We start from the raw sequence: 13,361 nt of genomic DNA, 5'->3' as shown, positions 1-13,361 counted from the left end.
GTATAAAATTTATAGAAATGAATAGAGTATATTAAAATTAGAAAATCGAATATATGAAAATATTTTAAATTAGGTTGGAATTAGTGAAAATATTAAAATTTATTTTTTATATTATATAAATAGATTCGAAATATTAAAAAATTAAATATAAAAATAGGTATTTGTTTTTAACAGTATTTAGAGAAAATATAATTTTTTTATAACTGTAGGTTTGTGAAAAAAGTTAACATAAAATATTCGTATTTACATTTAAATCGGCTAATTATTAAAAATTTGAAATTGACATGTAGAATATTCAAATTATATTTTAAATGAGAGTAACCCTCTTTTTTTAATTATGTGATAAATTTTGTACGATTAATTTTGAAAAATGAGATGCCAGCCCTAAAAATGTAGTTAAAATTATATTTTTTTTAATGTAGTAATGACGACAAATGAGCTGCCAGCCCTAAAAATTTATTGGGATGGTACAATATTATCGACTCCGGGTGGAGTTGATTATGTTTCCGGTAAATCAGAACTGGTTGAGCTGACGAGTGTAGTGAATTTTGCACAACTACAAGTCGTAATTAGAAGGGTAATTGGGCTGAAGGATGGTGACGAGATAGTGAAGATTTATCTACGAGTGCCTCGGTTCGATGAACATGGAAGATTTCAAAAATATGATGGTTTTCCTATGGAAACAGATGTTCATATGCAAGCAATGTGGCGTAATGTTTCGCGGACGCCACAAATGAGGGTACTTGAGTTTTATATTGTGTACAATCCGTTATCTCAAGTACGTGCGGATGGAGACGACTGTGCGGATGTAGACGACTCTGTGGATGTAGACGATTGTGCGGATGTAGACGACTGTGCGGATGTAGACGATGGTGATGATTTTAGTGATGAGGATGAGGAAGAAGAACACTTCTACGGGGCCGTTGCTGATGACAACGAGAATGATGATGATGATGACATCGGTGGTGATAATGGAGATGGCACCCATGGTGAGAATGTCGGTGGTCGGTCGGAACAAAATACAGATCATTTTGAGTCGCGCCTTCCTCATGAGTACACGCATCAGAATGTTGACGACATGTGTGTCAATATGAATCTGTGGCCTAAAGAAAATGCAATATGGGAAGCAGGCAAAGAGTTTGAATTGGGGATGGTTTTTAGTTCGAGGTATGCTGTCCAGACATGCGCGGCGAGTTATCACATTGCAGCTAATAAAGAATACAAGAGCAGTGAAACAACTGGTAAAACAATAGTTCTTGTGTGTGTGAACAATGACACTTGCAATTGGAGGTTGCGTGCGTCGCTTTTAAAAGGCGAGTCAGACTGGATGATAACAAGATATAACGGCCCCCACCAATGCAGCGGCCAATCAATGAACCAAGACCATCGCAATTTAAGAGCGCGACAGATAGCTGACCACATCGACACGCAATTGCATCTGCAACGTGACATTAGGATTAAAACGCTTCAAGAGGGCATTTTTCAAAAACTGCGAGTTAGGCCTGGATACAAAAAAACTTGGTATGCCAAGGAAAAGGCCATTGCAAACAGGTTCGGACAATGGGACGACTCTTTCAAGGAGATTTGCAATTTTATGACGAATGTCACCGTTGCTAATCCCAGGACAGTCTGGCATGCTACCGGTAATTTTTTAAAAAATTTCGACTATTAAAAATATGTTCGATTTAATAATTACTAATAACGGTGTATGCACAGGTACACCAATTGAAAACAATCCACAATTCAGAACTTTCAAGCATATGTTTTGGACTTACGAGCCAGTGGTGAAGGGTTTTCAGTATTGCAAGCCTGTGGTGTACATCGACGGCACCCACACATATGGAAAATACGAAATGACTTTGCTGATTGCTTCTGCAATTGAAGGGAACAATCACATCATGCCGATAGCTTTTGCAATTGTGAAGTCAGAAACTGCCGCATCCTGGAGGTATTTCATGAGGATGTTGAAGAGGTATGTTTTGGGTGAGCGAAAGGTGTGTATCATATCTGATCGCGGCTCCGGTATTATGAGTGTCATGGAGGGCCCTGAGTGGGGGGGTGATACCCACAAGTGGTGTATTAGACACCTAGTGAGCAACTTCCACAATGCCTTCAAGAAAAAATATCTCAAAAAGCTTGCTGAAAAAGCTGGTAATTTTCTTGTTACTTAATATAATACATACATTTTTGGTTGATGGGAAAATATTGACGGTTTAATCGACGTGTAGGACGCGCATACCAAGAGCATAAAAGAGATCGGTACATGTCATTGATAGAGGCGGATTCACCTGAGGGTTATGCGTATCTTGACCGCCTTGATGTTACAAAATGGAGCATGAGTGGCGACACGTCTGGAATGCGGCATGGTGTGATGACAACAAACTACGCGGAGTCGGTCAACGCGATGTTAAAGAACATTCGGGGGCTCCCTATCACAGCCATGTTGGAAGCAATATTTAACAAGGTCAACTCCGTATTCATCAAGCATGTGAACGACTACAAAATGTGGTTGGCATCCGGTTTCATGTGGACCCCAGTCTGTGCACACAGAATTGAGACTTGGGAAAATAAGTCAAGGACTCATACGGCTTCACAGTTCAACGTGGCACAGAAGGTATTCAATGTCTTGACCCAGTGCGACAATGTAAGACAAAAGGGTGGCAATACACATCAAGTTCGTCTACTGGACGGGACATGCACCTGTGGAAAATTTCAACAGTGGAAAATTCCGTGCTCCCATGCGATAGCTGCCTGCAACCAATACGGAGAGAACTACCGTGACTACATTTCATGGTATTACAAATGCGAGTACGGAATCTTAGCGTGGACCTCTGTTTCATTTGAACCCTTATGGAATCGAAAGCGTTGGATCAATTCCACTGAAATTCCATTTGTTCCTAACAGACAGTGGATGAGAAAGAAGGGTAGGCCGGTTGAGAGTAGGCGTAGGAATGAAATGGACCAGACATTTAGGGACAGGCGGAATAGCAACTACTGTAGAAGATGTCTTACATATGGTCATAACCTTAGTTCATGTCCTTTTAGAGTTCAGTGATGTGAGAATTTCTGTTTCCATTTATCATGTACTAAGGATGTTGTAATTCCATTTGTGTTCTATTAAAATTGAAAATCTGGCAGCTCATTCTATTTTGTGTTTGTTTAGTTATTTAGTTTAAATAACAAACTCTTGTAACACTTTTACTTGACCGTTTAATTGATGAAGTTATTTTTAATTAATTGTTTCATATTATTTGTGAACAAGTGTTTGATATTATTATGATTTAATTGTTTAATAATTTGTATTGAAAAAATTGCAGGCATGGCAGCTGCTCACGATCACATGCAGTCGGGTCCTGAAAGACCGGCGCTACTTTTTTTACAGCATGACCATATCTCTCAGGATGTCTGGGATGGCACGGTAACTTACGTTTGTATCTTATTTTTTGTCAACAGTTACGTTTGCAACTTAATTAAATGTTTGAACTAACTTAATGTTTATTTTTTTCAGGGATCTGACGAGGGATTTCTGTCTCGCACTAGCTGTACGACTAGAAGGAGCGCTGTTTTGCCGTTCGCTAGGTTGGACCACCGTATTCGGTCGATGATCGAGCCTACTGGATTTGCAGGCTGTTTTGCTATGCGTCATTACAGCGTCGACATGCAGCTGATCACAGCCCTTGTGGAGAGGTGGAGGCCGGAGACCCACACTTTTCACTTACCCGGCGGAGAGTGCACAGTTACACTACAGGACGTCGCCGTTCAGACCGGACTACCAGTAGACGGTCATGCTGTTACAGGAGGTATTGTACATGATTGGGCTGCAGTGGCAGAGAGGGTTTTAGGGATTCCTGCGGGCAGATATCCTAAAAAGCCTGCAAATTCCACAGTCCGGACTTCTTGGATCCTAGAGAGTTTCCCCGACTTCGGTGCATTACCAGACCAGGCGACTGACGAGCTTGTCCATCGGTACACACGGGCGTATCTCTTGCTCGCTGTCACAGGATTGTGCTTCACTGACCTCGGTAGTGGAAAGACTTCGTTACGGATTCTTCCACTTTTAGAGGACTTGGCGGCAGTTCGGACCTACAGCTGGGCATCGGCGACACTGGCTTACTTATATCACGAGCTTTGCTCATGTTCGTTGCGGTCTGCGAATCGCCGCAACATGGGCGGGCCGTTGTGGATACTGCAGCTGTGGGCATTGGACCGACTTAGAGTTATTGCTCCCGCTCTTGCCGATCCCACTATTTCACCACATCTACCACTGGGCGACAGGTGTGTTTTACTGTTATTTAATATTTTTTAATTTTATTCTATTTCTTAAATATTGACGGATTAATGTGTTGTTGTTCTTGAATAACAGATGGGGAGGCCGGAGAAACGCCAGCCGTGCGGCTCGACACTCGCTGCCTGACATCCGTGTTCGGCTTGACACATCTCGCTACGAAGATGTAAGAAATTATGTTTCGGTTTTATTATCTCGTATGTTAAATAGCTCATTGTGGGAATGTTTTAATACTAAATGTCTTATATTTTATACATGCAGTTTATCTGGCAGCCGTACACTGATGATATGCTGGACACTATCCCAGCGTACTGTTTAGATGGGCGTGCTTTTTGGCGGGCCACGGTTCCACTTATTTATTTTCATATTGTGGAGTGGCACCAGGCAGACAGAGTTCTGCAGCAGTTCGGACTGCAACAGGGTATTCCAGACGCCCCACTTCAGGACCACTCACTACACTCCCTTACCCTGAAGAGCAGCTCATCTTGGATCCAGACACACTCTCACTACATTCGTGTGTGGGACGACCGACTCCGGTTTGTAATTTCAGGACAGCCCCTCCAGGACCCACCTCATTATCATTCCGAGTATATGGATTGGTTTCGGTATGTCACGCGTCGCTGGATCACACGACAGGGCGCTGAGCTCGGAGCACAGGTATTTTTTTAAATTATATGTTTTTCAATTAATTAATCAATAAATTGTGGGTTAATTTTCTACTTTTTTTAACGTATTATATCTTTATGTGCAGGCCGATTTTGTGGAGCGTGTACGTAGGGATGCTCCTGTTGACACTGAGCTTCGGCGGTTCGCAGCCAGCACACAGAGAGGCACTAGAGAGGACCGACGTGATGTTACATCGCCCCCTATCGAGCCTTCTATACCGCCGCATCGACTACCAGTCATACCTGACGCGCCGATAGATCCGACTACACTGCGACATCGACGGCGAGAGCGGCGTCACCCCCCTGCACCACCTCAGCGTCCTACCGATCCTATGCCTCCCCCAGTGGTTTTTCATCCTTTCAGAGGGCATTACTATTACGCGGGGTCCAGCTCTGCACCGCCACCCTTTTCATCGGGTCCTCCTTCTTCTTCTGGCCAGTTTTACGGGGATTCGGCACATCACTATTTTCAGGGGTCGTGTTCATATCCAGTGCCACCAGGACCTTCTTCGCCTTTTGTTCCACCGCCGCCTGCTTATGTACCACCTACGGTGCCTCCTTTTCAGGTGCAGTGGGATCAGCCTACACAGGGTACACAGGACTTTGCAGCTTCACAGGGACTTCCACAGACACCTGGGACTACAGACTTTCTGTCATATGGTAGCAGTTGGTTAGGTCTAGACAGCATGGAGGCGATGATGTTCCGCCAACAAGGAGAATTTGTTACCCCGCCACCAGCTACGACGAGTACGGCCATTCCACAGGACCAGCAGGGTGACGACGGAGCCGACGACGAGGAGGGCGATGCAGGAGAGGGAGATGGTGATGGCCGCCCAGGTCGACGTTACCTCACCATCAGTACAGGCCGTCGGGCGAACCGTAACAGAAACAACTTACGCTCGAACCTCCCGGTCACTAGCAGATATGACGATAGGACTCCTAGGTGATTTCTTTTTTGTACTTTGTACATTATTATCTGATGTAGTAATCTTTTTTAATTTGAAATTTTTAGTTTATTAAATATGTTATTGTAATGAAGTAGAAATTATATTTGTTAATATAATTATTTTGTTATATTTTATAAATTTATTTTTGTAGAATGTTAAAAAAATTAACTAATTCAGACGTTTTAAATTTAAAAAAATTAACAATTAAAACGTATAATTTTTTTAACCAAAGATTGTTTTATTTTATTAATTTTTTTTTTAATGATTGGGAGAATTTTCTCCCAATCAGTGCAGCCAGGGAATTAATTCCCTGGCTGCACAAAAGCAAACCGCGTAACACTTACGCGGTTTGCCACGTTGGCAATGCAAACCGCGTAAGTGTTACGCGGTTTGCTTTTGCCTATGTGGCTCCTCCAGCGAGGAGCCACGTAGGGCAGACCGCGGAACTGTTCCGCGGTTTACACAAACCGCGGAACAGTTCCGCGGTCTGGAAGCCATAAAATGGGTATTTTATGATTTTGGGTAATAATTTTGGAAATAATTAACAAAAATCTAATTTACTGGTCATTAACCCAGTTTTTTGAGGGTCGGCACAAACATTAGGATTTCTTGATCGTTTTTAAACATTAGGTTTTTTTTATAAGGGGACCCAAAAGTCAAGAGGCATGAATGATTATTAGTTGTTTTAGGTTGATGAAAAATATTAAAAAAGAACAGACTATATTGTTCTCTATAATTATTTTAATTTTTTACAATAGATATTTTATTTTATTTATTTATTACCACTACTAATGGATGAATTACTTTCATTTATATCAAATGGTATTTATAAATGACAGAGTTCTTCAAAGTCTTCAAATGGCAATTTCCTGCTCAAATAATAAAATGAACTAAAGAAAGCCTCAATCTTAATTTGGCATATAACTGCTTCTATGCTCAAGTCAGCACTTCTTTTTGGTAAAGGTATCAAGTGTAAGTGATCAGTTAATTTTGTAAGTGCACGAAATCCACCATAGCTAATACTCCTATTCTCATCTTAACTTATACCGTCAATAACGTCTCCCAGCTTGAGGAACAATCTAGACATTTCCACTCAAAAATCATGATATTCTGCCCAGTTTATAATATGTTTTGTTTACAACTTATGCACAACAAGTCAACATATAATCATCGCTCTATCAAAACCTTGGAACTGAACAACAATCGGAGCTCATGACTCATTATCAAATCATATCATACTTCTGGATGCTTCGGAGAGTTGCAATTATAGGATCTTCACACTTACTGTTCACAATCAGCAATGCTTACGCTATATAGCTAGGATTTACGTTGTTGATCTTTCAGTATCCTTTGAATGTACCTTAGATTTTATGGGAATAGTGCTGTTGGTATCATCTTCCAGATCACTGAAAGAGAAGTCGTCTTCGTTTCCCAACGGAATGGTGGCTTTGTAACTGCCTAAATCCAAATCTTCATCCTCTGGCCAATCATCATCGTCGTCATCTTCATAATAAGGAAGCTCTGCTTTAGGGGATGTACCAGCACATAAATCCTTATTCTCGTGTTTTATCTCTTCAACAACAGTTTTATCAATGAATTGCGTCTCTGTATTTACAATTGGGTGCTTCTCTGTCTCATAATCTTCCATAGCACTAGTTCTTGATTCTAAACCAAATGTCCTGGCATACCCAATATCTCCATGCCTTACATTACTGTTGTCGTTCTCATACGTAGTGCTTTTTCCATACCAGTCATTTTCTGGCTTTGTTTGTTTATGTAGTTCCTGCATCCACATCGTTCTGGCTTCCATTACCTACAAGCAATAAGACATATTACAGTAATACTTCAACCTGTGTCTCTAATCCTTAAATAATTTGAACATCATAGAACTAGATAAAATCTCAATGAATCTATTACGAATCAATGGATGCATGTAATATAACCATTGAACCACAATTGCACTGGCTATAGTACCTCGCACAAATTCTGCAAGAAACCTAAACTTGAAATGATAATATTCAACTATAAATTCGTATAACAAAGATCAAAATGGATGATGACAGAGATCAACATAAATGAGATCATCTCCATCACATTTCCTTCATGTAGTCATATGCTCGGCTATGCCTTCAGAATGGAATGCATGTGAAGAGCATGGGAACAAGCATCAAGTTAAGGTTATTCGAACAGGACCTTCATCATAAGGCAAATCAGAAATATCTTTTAGATCAAAGATAGGATTCACAAAAATTCATATATCCACTATCACACCTACAAATGAACTACCCTAAAGCCGCAAACTTTGACTACATTAACATTGGTAATTTCAAGTTTATCCACCGGCACTTACAACTTTGAAACGCTAGAAAGAATCTTTTATCAAAATAAAGGAATAGATACCAAATGTAACTAAGAAATTACAGATGAAAAAAATTACCTGAGGTGTAGATAAAATTTCTGCATCGTGTTTATTGAGCCTTGAATGCAGAAGAACAAAATAAACTTTCCAAAAGTAACTGTCAGGCATATGGCAAGGGCAAAGTTCAATTCTGAGAGCAGCTAGTCTAGGAGCAAGTCGTTCAATGGCCAAAGCATGCTCTCGTTGGGCAATGGACATACCAAAATCTAAACAAGGCAACAAAAGGGGAAAAGAATCTCATTTACATGTAATAGACCAGAGTGTGGATTTCTCAACTCAACATCTCAATATCATATGGATTTATCGCTGATGTAAAATGAATAGATAAAACAAAGTCATACATGTTCAGGTACTAACAGGAGCACCTAGACAACAAACTGAAACTTAGGGGGAAAAAAACAAGGCATTTACGGAATATTTAAGACAGAACCTGAAACATAAACATGAAAACAATTTCAATTCTTTACAGTTCTTGACCATAAAATATAAGCTCTGAAGCACCTACTTTGAATGATTACGCATATGCTACAGCTAATTGCATTATACTAAGAATGAAAGTGCTAACTAAAATACAAAATAACACTGAAACTAGCAGTATATGCAACATTGCATCCAAAACACAGCTTTGTTTAGTAATCAGTCTTTTTGTCGAATATGCGCTTACTAATGTGCACATTATTTTGTGAAACAAACTGTAAAGAGCTTAACAAAACATCATGCCAAAGTTCACTACTAACCACAGTGCAATAAGACAAGAACCGTTCGTATTTATGTATTAGCAAATATAAAGCTACAATTATCTATTTAGTTAAGAAATAATCAAATTGTGAGTATAAAATTAAAAAGGACGCACCATCTAAATCATCTTCTATATCAAGAGGAAAATCTAACCAAGTCTCAGGATGCATTGCAATGTTCCTTGCAAATGCCAACACCTCATCCGTAATCCCGGTAGCTGTATCTTCCCAATCCTCATACTCCTCCTCCATCTCCAATTCCTCTCCTTCATTTTCCTCCTCACCATTTTCAATCTCATATTGAATTTCCTTCGATCCAAACGGGAAATAATTAGAAGCCATTTTAGAAATTTCCGTTCTAAATCTGCCCCCAATCTCCACAAAATCCTGTTTGATCCTCGAGGTTTCTTCACAATCAGACCCTTCTCCTCCCTCTGATAGATCCGACGGTTCCGATTGACTTTTATTCAAATTAGAGACTAACAATCGTTCCTTGGAAATAGGAGGAGGAGGCGGAGGCGGTGGAGGAGGAGGAGGAGCAAGAAAAGAAGCGACGCCCCAAAGTTGTTGCCGTAGGGATTGTCTAAGTTCCGTAAGGTCCTCTTTCATACCTCTCGCCTGGGATTCTTCAACATCTGTTGACAAATGTATATCTTGTTCAATACGATTGGAAGGTGAGGGATCGCCTGATGCGACGTCGTTTTCTAAGTTGTCACCGTCGTCGTCGAGCCTAAGGGAGTTGGCAAAGGAGCGAGCCAGCCATGACATTGTGTTATTGGAGGGTAAACAAAAAACTATAAGCGATTGATGAAAAAGGTGAGGGATCAATTTTTTTTTTTTTTTTTTTTTTTTTTTTTTGCCAGAGATAACAATATATAAATAGAAAGAAGAATGACCATCTCATGAAGAAAATGAGTCATTCTTTGAAATAAATAAAACAATGTGGACTTTGTGGCTATTATAAGAGCCATCCAAATACACATTCGTTTAACAAATTAAATTATTCCAAACTTGAATAATTTGCTAAACGAACGGTAGCACGAAAAATAAAATATAATATTAAAAAGAATACTTACCTGTAATCCATTGGCAGAACAAAAGTTTGTACCTGATACTGGAGCAGTATTCCCGAATTATCTACTTGATTTTTGTGGTACGCATAGCAGATGGTAGAGGAGTTCCGCCAATTGACGATGGAGAGTAAAAAGTGTTTGGGAGGCCTCTCGTTTAGAAATATATGTCAAAAAAAAAACACAAACAAAGAAAATATTAGACATTGTATTTTATAAATTAATATTATTTTTAAATATTTAGACTGATTTATATACACCCATAAAGGGGAAGTGATATGAAGATATATTGAATATTGTCTTCAATCGCATTTTTATAGTTCTGACATCTATCATTCCTTTTAACTCTCCTTGTTGATAACTAAAATCATTTGCAATTGTTGAAGAAACAACAGATTTATTGACAGTAATTAAAAACCATCAAGCTAAGATTACTTTAACTTTTGTTTGTGTTTTTTATGGGTAATCAATCATAAATATTAAAAAACACACACTCATAAATTAAAGTTATTTTTTTCAGATTTAGAAGTCATTTTCTCAAATTTGGAATGACACTGATCACTATTTATGGAATGACACTGATTTTTCAAATTTTTGATCGGTGTTGATGATTGGGTTGGAAGAAGAGGATTAGCGTTAAAATTGATTAATAATATGAAAAGGGAACAACAATGGCGGAATTATCTACTCTACAAACGACATAATTCAACAAAAAAAAACAAGACCAACAAATCGACCACAAACATACTTTGAAATTTGTAAATTCTTGAAACATGAAAGCGGTTAATTAAGTAAGCGTTAGTTTAAGCAAAATTAAGTTACTAAACTAATATAAATCAACCACTAGAACAGAGAAAAAACAGCCATGAGGCATTGATAATACCGTGTTAACAAAGGATTTGGTCGCCATCACCAAAAGGAGAAATGCTAAGAAACTGACTCTCACTTTCTTCTCAAATTTTATTGACTTCAGTTGAATAATATACAAGTGATATATTAAATTACCCTAATTAAACTAAGAAAATTCGTACCTAATAAAACTCTAATTAACAAAAACTAAGAAACGAACCAATAATTAACCTATTAATTTCTATGTAAAATTTTAATCAACAAAAACAGGGACTGTTTATTACCGGATGCAGGGATAGTGGACAGCGGTTACCAGAGTAGTGGACGGCGGGAACGGCATCGGGGATGGCGGGGAACGGTAGGGATTGAAGCAGATGGTGGGAACAGCGGGGACTGAAGCAGGGACGTCAGGGAACCGCTTAATAACCGTTGTTATTACAAACCGCAAATTGATGTTGTTGAAGTTGAAGAACATTATGTGAAGAATAGAGCGGTTATGAAGGAAGGAGATAAACGACGGTCGTTTTTGCCGTACAGGCAGGACTTGGTTGGGTTTTTCTCTAATGCTTTTAATTATTAAGAAGAGAAAAAAGAAACTATGCGAGGGATCAATTGAAGTGGCGCAATCTGCTGTGGCTTTTCTAATTTTTATTTACCAACCAATCAAAATAACCAAAACCCAAATACTAGTACAGCTTTTTTACAATACAACCGAAATCAAATTATTTTAAAACCAATATTACGGTTCGGTGGGTTTATCAACTCTCGGTATATCTATATAACTATCCTAGTTATTTAGACGAATATTTAATAAAAATAACCATATGTGTATTTTGTTAAAAAATGCTCCATTTATCCGTTTAAAAAAGAGTAACTTTTAATTTACTTTGCTTCAATTATTATTAATTTAATCTATATTATCAGGGCAAAATAAACTGACTTTTGGTTTTATTTTTTCAAATTTTACTATCTTTTGTATTATTGGGATATTAATTTAATCGTGTCTGTTTAAGTAGCTAATATTTAGTTTTAATCTTGTTGATCTAATCCAACAAAAAGGCAATAATTGAAGTTGTGGGGACATATATAGTTCTATAATCTTCATTTATTTTGTCCACTTGTGGTATATTTTGAAATATTCAAGAGAAGTTTTACTAAAAAATTAATTAATTTTTTTTAACAGAGGCTAAAATTTTCATTGGTGGGAATAAAAATTATATAAATAATGGTTCTTCAACAAATTAAAAGAACTATTCTAAAATAATGATGAGAGCTGTTAATACAATCATCAATTAGAGCTTTTTCAACCATTAAAAGGTTACCAAAAACATATATGGTTCAAATTGAAAATACGATCTTGAAACCGTTTAATATTTGAAGATTCAAACTTTTCAAACCATCTTCAATATAGATCCATAAATGATCTCCTAATTTTTAGATCTATAAAAACATAGATCTTAAAAAAAGACTTATTGAAATAAAAAAAATAAATCGGCAATTAATAGTATTATGGGCGGAGAGAAAATGATTTTCCGGTTAATCGGAAAAATCATCTTCTCCCACCCTTAAAGAAGATGAAGAAAAAGAGCTTTTTGATTTTAGAGAGAAGAGAGAGCACTATTTTTAAAGCAATATAGTAATTAATTTTTAATGCTATACATTTTAATAAATTCTAGAATATCACTACTATATTTTAAGATAAGATGCTACATTTCTATTCATTAAAAAAGAAAGATGCTACATTTTATAAAATCGGAGAACCTTCATTACTAATATTTATTGGTAGATCTCCGAAAGCATATAGTTTCTACGCAAATAGTAAAAGTTACATATCTTACCCATAAGAAAGATAGATTCTAAGTATCAATTTAATTCAATTTCAATTTATTTAGCAGATAAAAATAAATTTTTAATTAAATTGAAAATATTTAAAACAATTGTAAATTAAAACCAGAAAATGTTTAGAATTATTTGCAAAATACTTGTTTTTTTCAAAATATTTACAACAGATTAGACCTTCTGTCGTTACATAATTGGCCAACTTATTTACAAAAATTACACAAACGGGAGGAGAACAAACTACGTTAAACCTATTCATTCTTCTTTCCTTCTTCTTCTCCTTCTTCCTTGAGATAAGTCTGTCGCTGCTTCCCGGACCTCCGCCGATACTCTCTAGATTATCTGACGGCAGCTCAGCTTCTAGCCCACCGTCGCTTTCAAGTAGATCCGCCCCAGGTGTCAGCAATGGCAACTGAAACCGAGATTGATAAAGGTGTTTTTTTTTTCATTTTCTGCTCTAATTTTCTTTTAAAATTGAAATCAAGATTCCTTTGAAGTTTATGTATGCGATGATTCCTAGTTCATTGTTACGGTTTTCAATAGTTTATCA

At 37.7% G+C, this 13,361-nt stretch overlaps 3 protein-coding genes across 4 annotated transcripts; 2 read left to right on the top strand and 1 right to left on the bottom strand.

The window, feature by feature from the left end:
- The first annotated feature begins 424 nt into the window (after positions 1-424).
- LOC126673809 (uncharacterized) lies at positions 425-2,781 on the top strand. The gene is made up of 4 exons (XM_056104847.1): positions 425-1,643; positions 1,717-2,151; positions 2,229-2,464; positions 2,578-2,781. Exons 1-4 carry the CDS (start codon positions 425-427, stop codon positions 2,779-2,781), a joined length of 2,094 nt encoding a protein of 697 aa, XP_055960822.1.
- On the top strand, positions 2,044-5,913 carry LOC126686757 (serine/threonine-protein phosphatase 7 long form homolog). Of its 2 annotated transcripts, none has more exons than XM_056104257.1 (5): positions 2,044-2,808; positions 3,509-4,275; positions 4,364-4,451; positions 4,547-4,942; positions 5,037-5,912. In XM_056104257.1, exons 1-5 carry the CDS (start codon positions 2,791-2,793, stop codon positions 5,895-5,897), a joined length of 2,130 nt encoding a protein of 709 aa, XP_055960232.1. In that variant the 5' UTR covers positions 2,044-2,790; the 3' UTR covers positions 5,898-5,912. The 2 variants fall into 2 exon arrangements, with proteins under 2 accessions (XP_055960232.1, XP_055960231.1); XM_056104256.1 differs by lacking the exon at positions 2,044-2,808 and adding an exon at positions 3,327-3,418 and having other exon boundaries at positions 5,037-5,913.
- A 1,051-nt stretch (positions 5,914-6,964) lies between these two features.
- On the bottom strand, positions 6,965-11,560 carry LOC126686775 (uncharacterized). Its single transcript, XM_050381008.1, has 4 exons — positions 11,257-11,560; positions 9,170-10,273; positions 8,335-8,522; positions 6,965-7,710 (listed from the first exon to the last, which is right to left on the bottom strand). Exons 2-4 carry the CDS (start codon positions 9,819-9,821, stop codon positions 7,222-7,224), a joined length of 1,329 nt encoding a protein of 442 aa, XP_050236965.1. The 5' UTR covers positions 9,822-10,273; positions 11,257-11,560; the 3' UTR covers positions 6,965-7,221.
- Between the last annotated feature and the right edge of the window lie 1,801 nt (positions 11,561-13,361).

This window comes from Mercurialis annua, linkage group LG1-X (genome assembly GCF_937616625.2).
Source record: "Mercurialis annua linkage group LG1-X, ddMerAnnu1.2, whole genome shotgun sequence".
Classification (NCBI taxonomy): Eukaryota; Viridiplantae; Streptophyta; class Magnoliopsida; order Malpighiales; family Euphorbiaceae; genus Mercurialis; species Mercurialis annua.
Note: the sequence above shows the minus strand (reverse complement) of the source record. Positions and strands in the feature narration are given on the sequence as shown.

Excerpts from the sequence above, each read along its gene's own strand:
- LOC126673809 (XM_056104847.1), top strand. The coding sequence starts at position 425 with ATGACGACAAATGAGCTGCCAGCCCTAAAAATTTATTGGGATGGTACA. Across the intron at positions 1,644-1,716 it reads GACAGTCTGGCATGCTACCG|GTACACCAATTGAAAACAAT; the intron begins GTAATTTTTTAA and ends GTGTATGCACAG. Across the intron at positions 2,465-2,577 it reads TGGAAGCAATATTTAACAAG|GACTCATACGGCTTCACAGT; the intron begins GTCAACTCCGTA and ends AAATAAGTCAAG.
- LOC126686757 (XM_056104256.1), top strand. The coding sequence starts at position 3,341 with ATGCAGTCGGGTCCTGAAAGACCGGCGCTACTTTTTTTACAGCATGAC. Across the intron at positions 3,419-3,508 it reads AGGATGTCTGGGATGGCACG|GGATCTGACGAGGGATTTCT; the intron begins GTAACTTACGTT and ends TATTTTTTTCAG. Across the intron at positions 4,276-4,363 it reads CATCTACCACTGGGCGACAG|ATGGGGAGGCCGGAGAAACG; the intron begins GTGTGTTTTACT and ends CTTGAATAACAG.
- LOC126686775 (XM_050381008.1), bottom strand. The coding sequence starts at position 9,821 with ATGTCATGGCTGGCTCGCTCCTTTGCCAACTCCCTTAGGCTCGACGAC. Across the intron at positions 8,523-9,169 it reads TATAGAAGATGATTTAGATG|ATTTTGGTATGTCCATTGCC; the intron begins GTGCGTCCTTTT and ends TGCCTTGTTTAG. Across the intron at positions 7,711-8,334 it reads AAATTTTATCTACACCTCAG|GTAATGGAAGCCAGAACGAT; the intron begins GTAATTTTTTTC and ends TATTGCTTGTAG.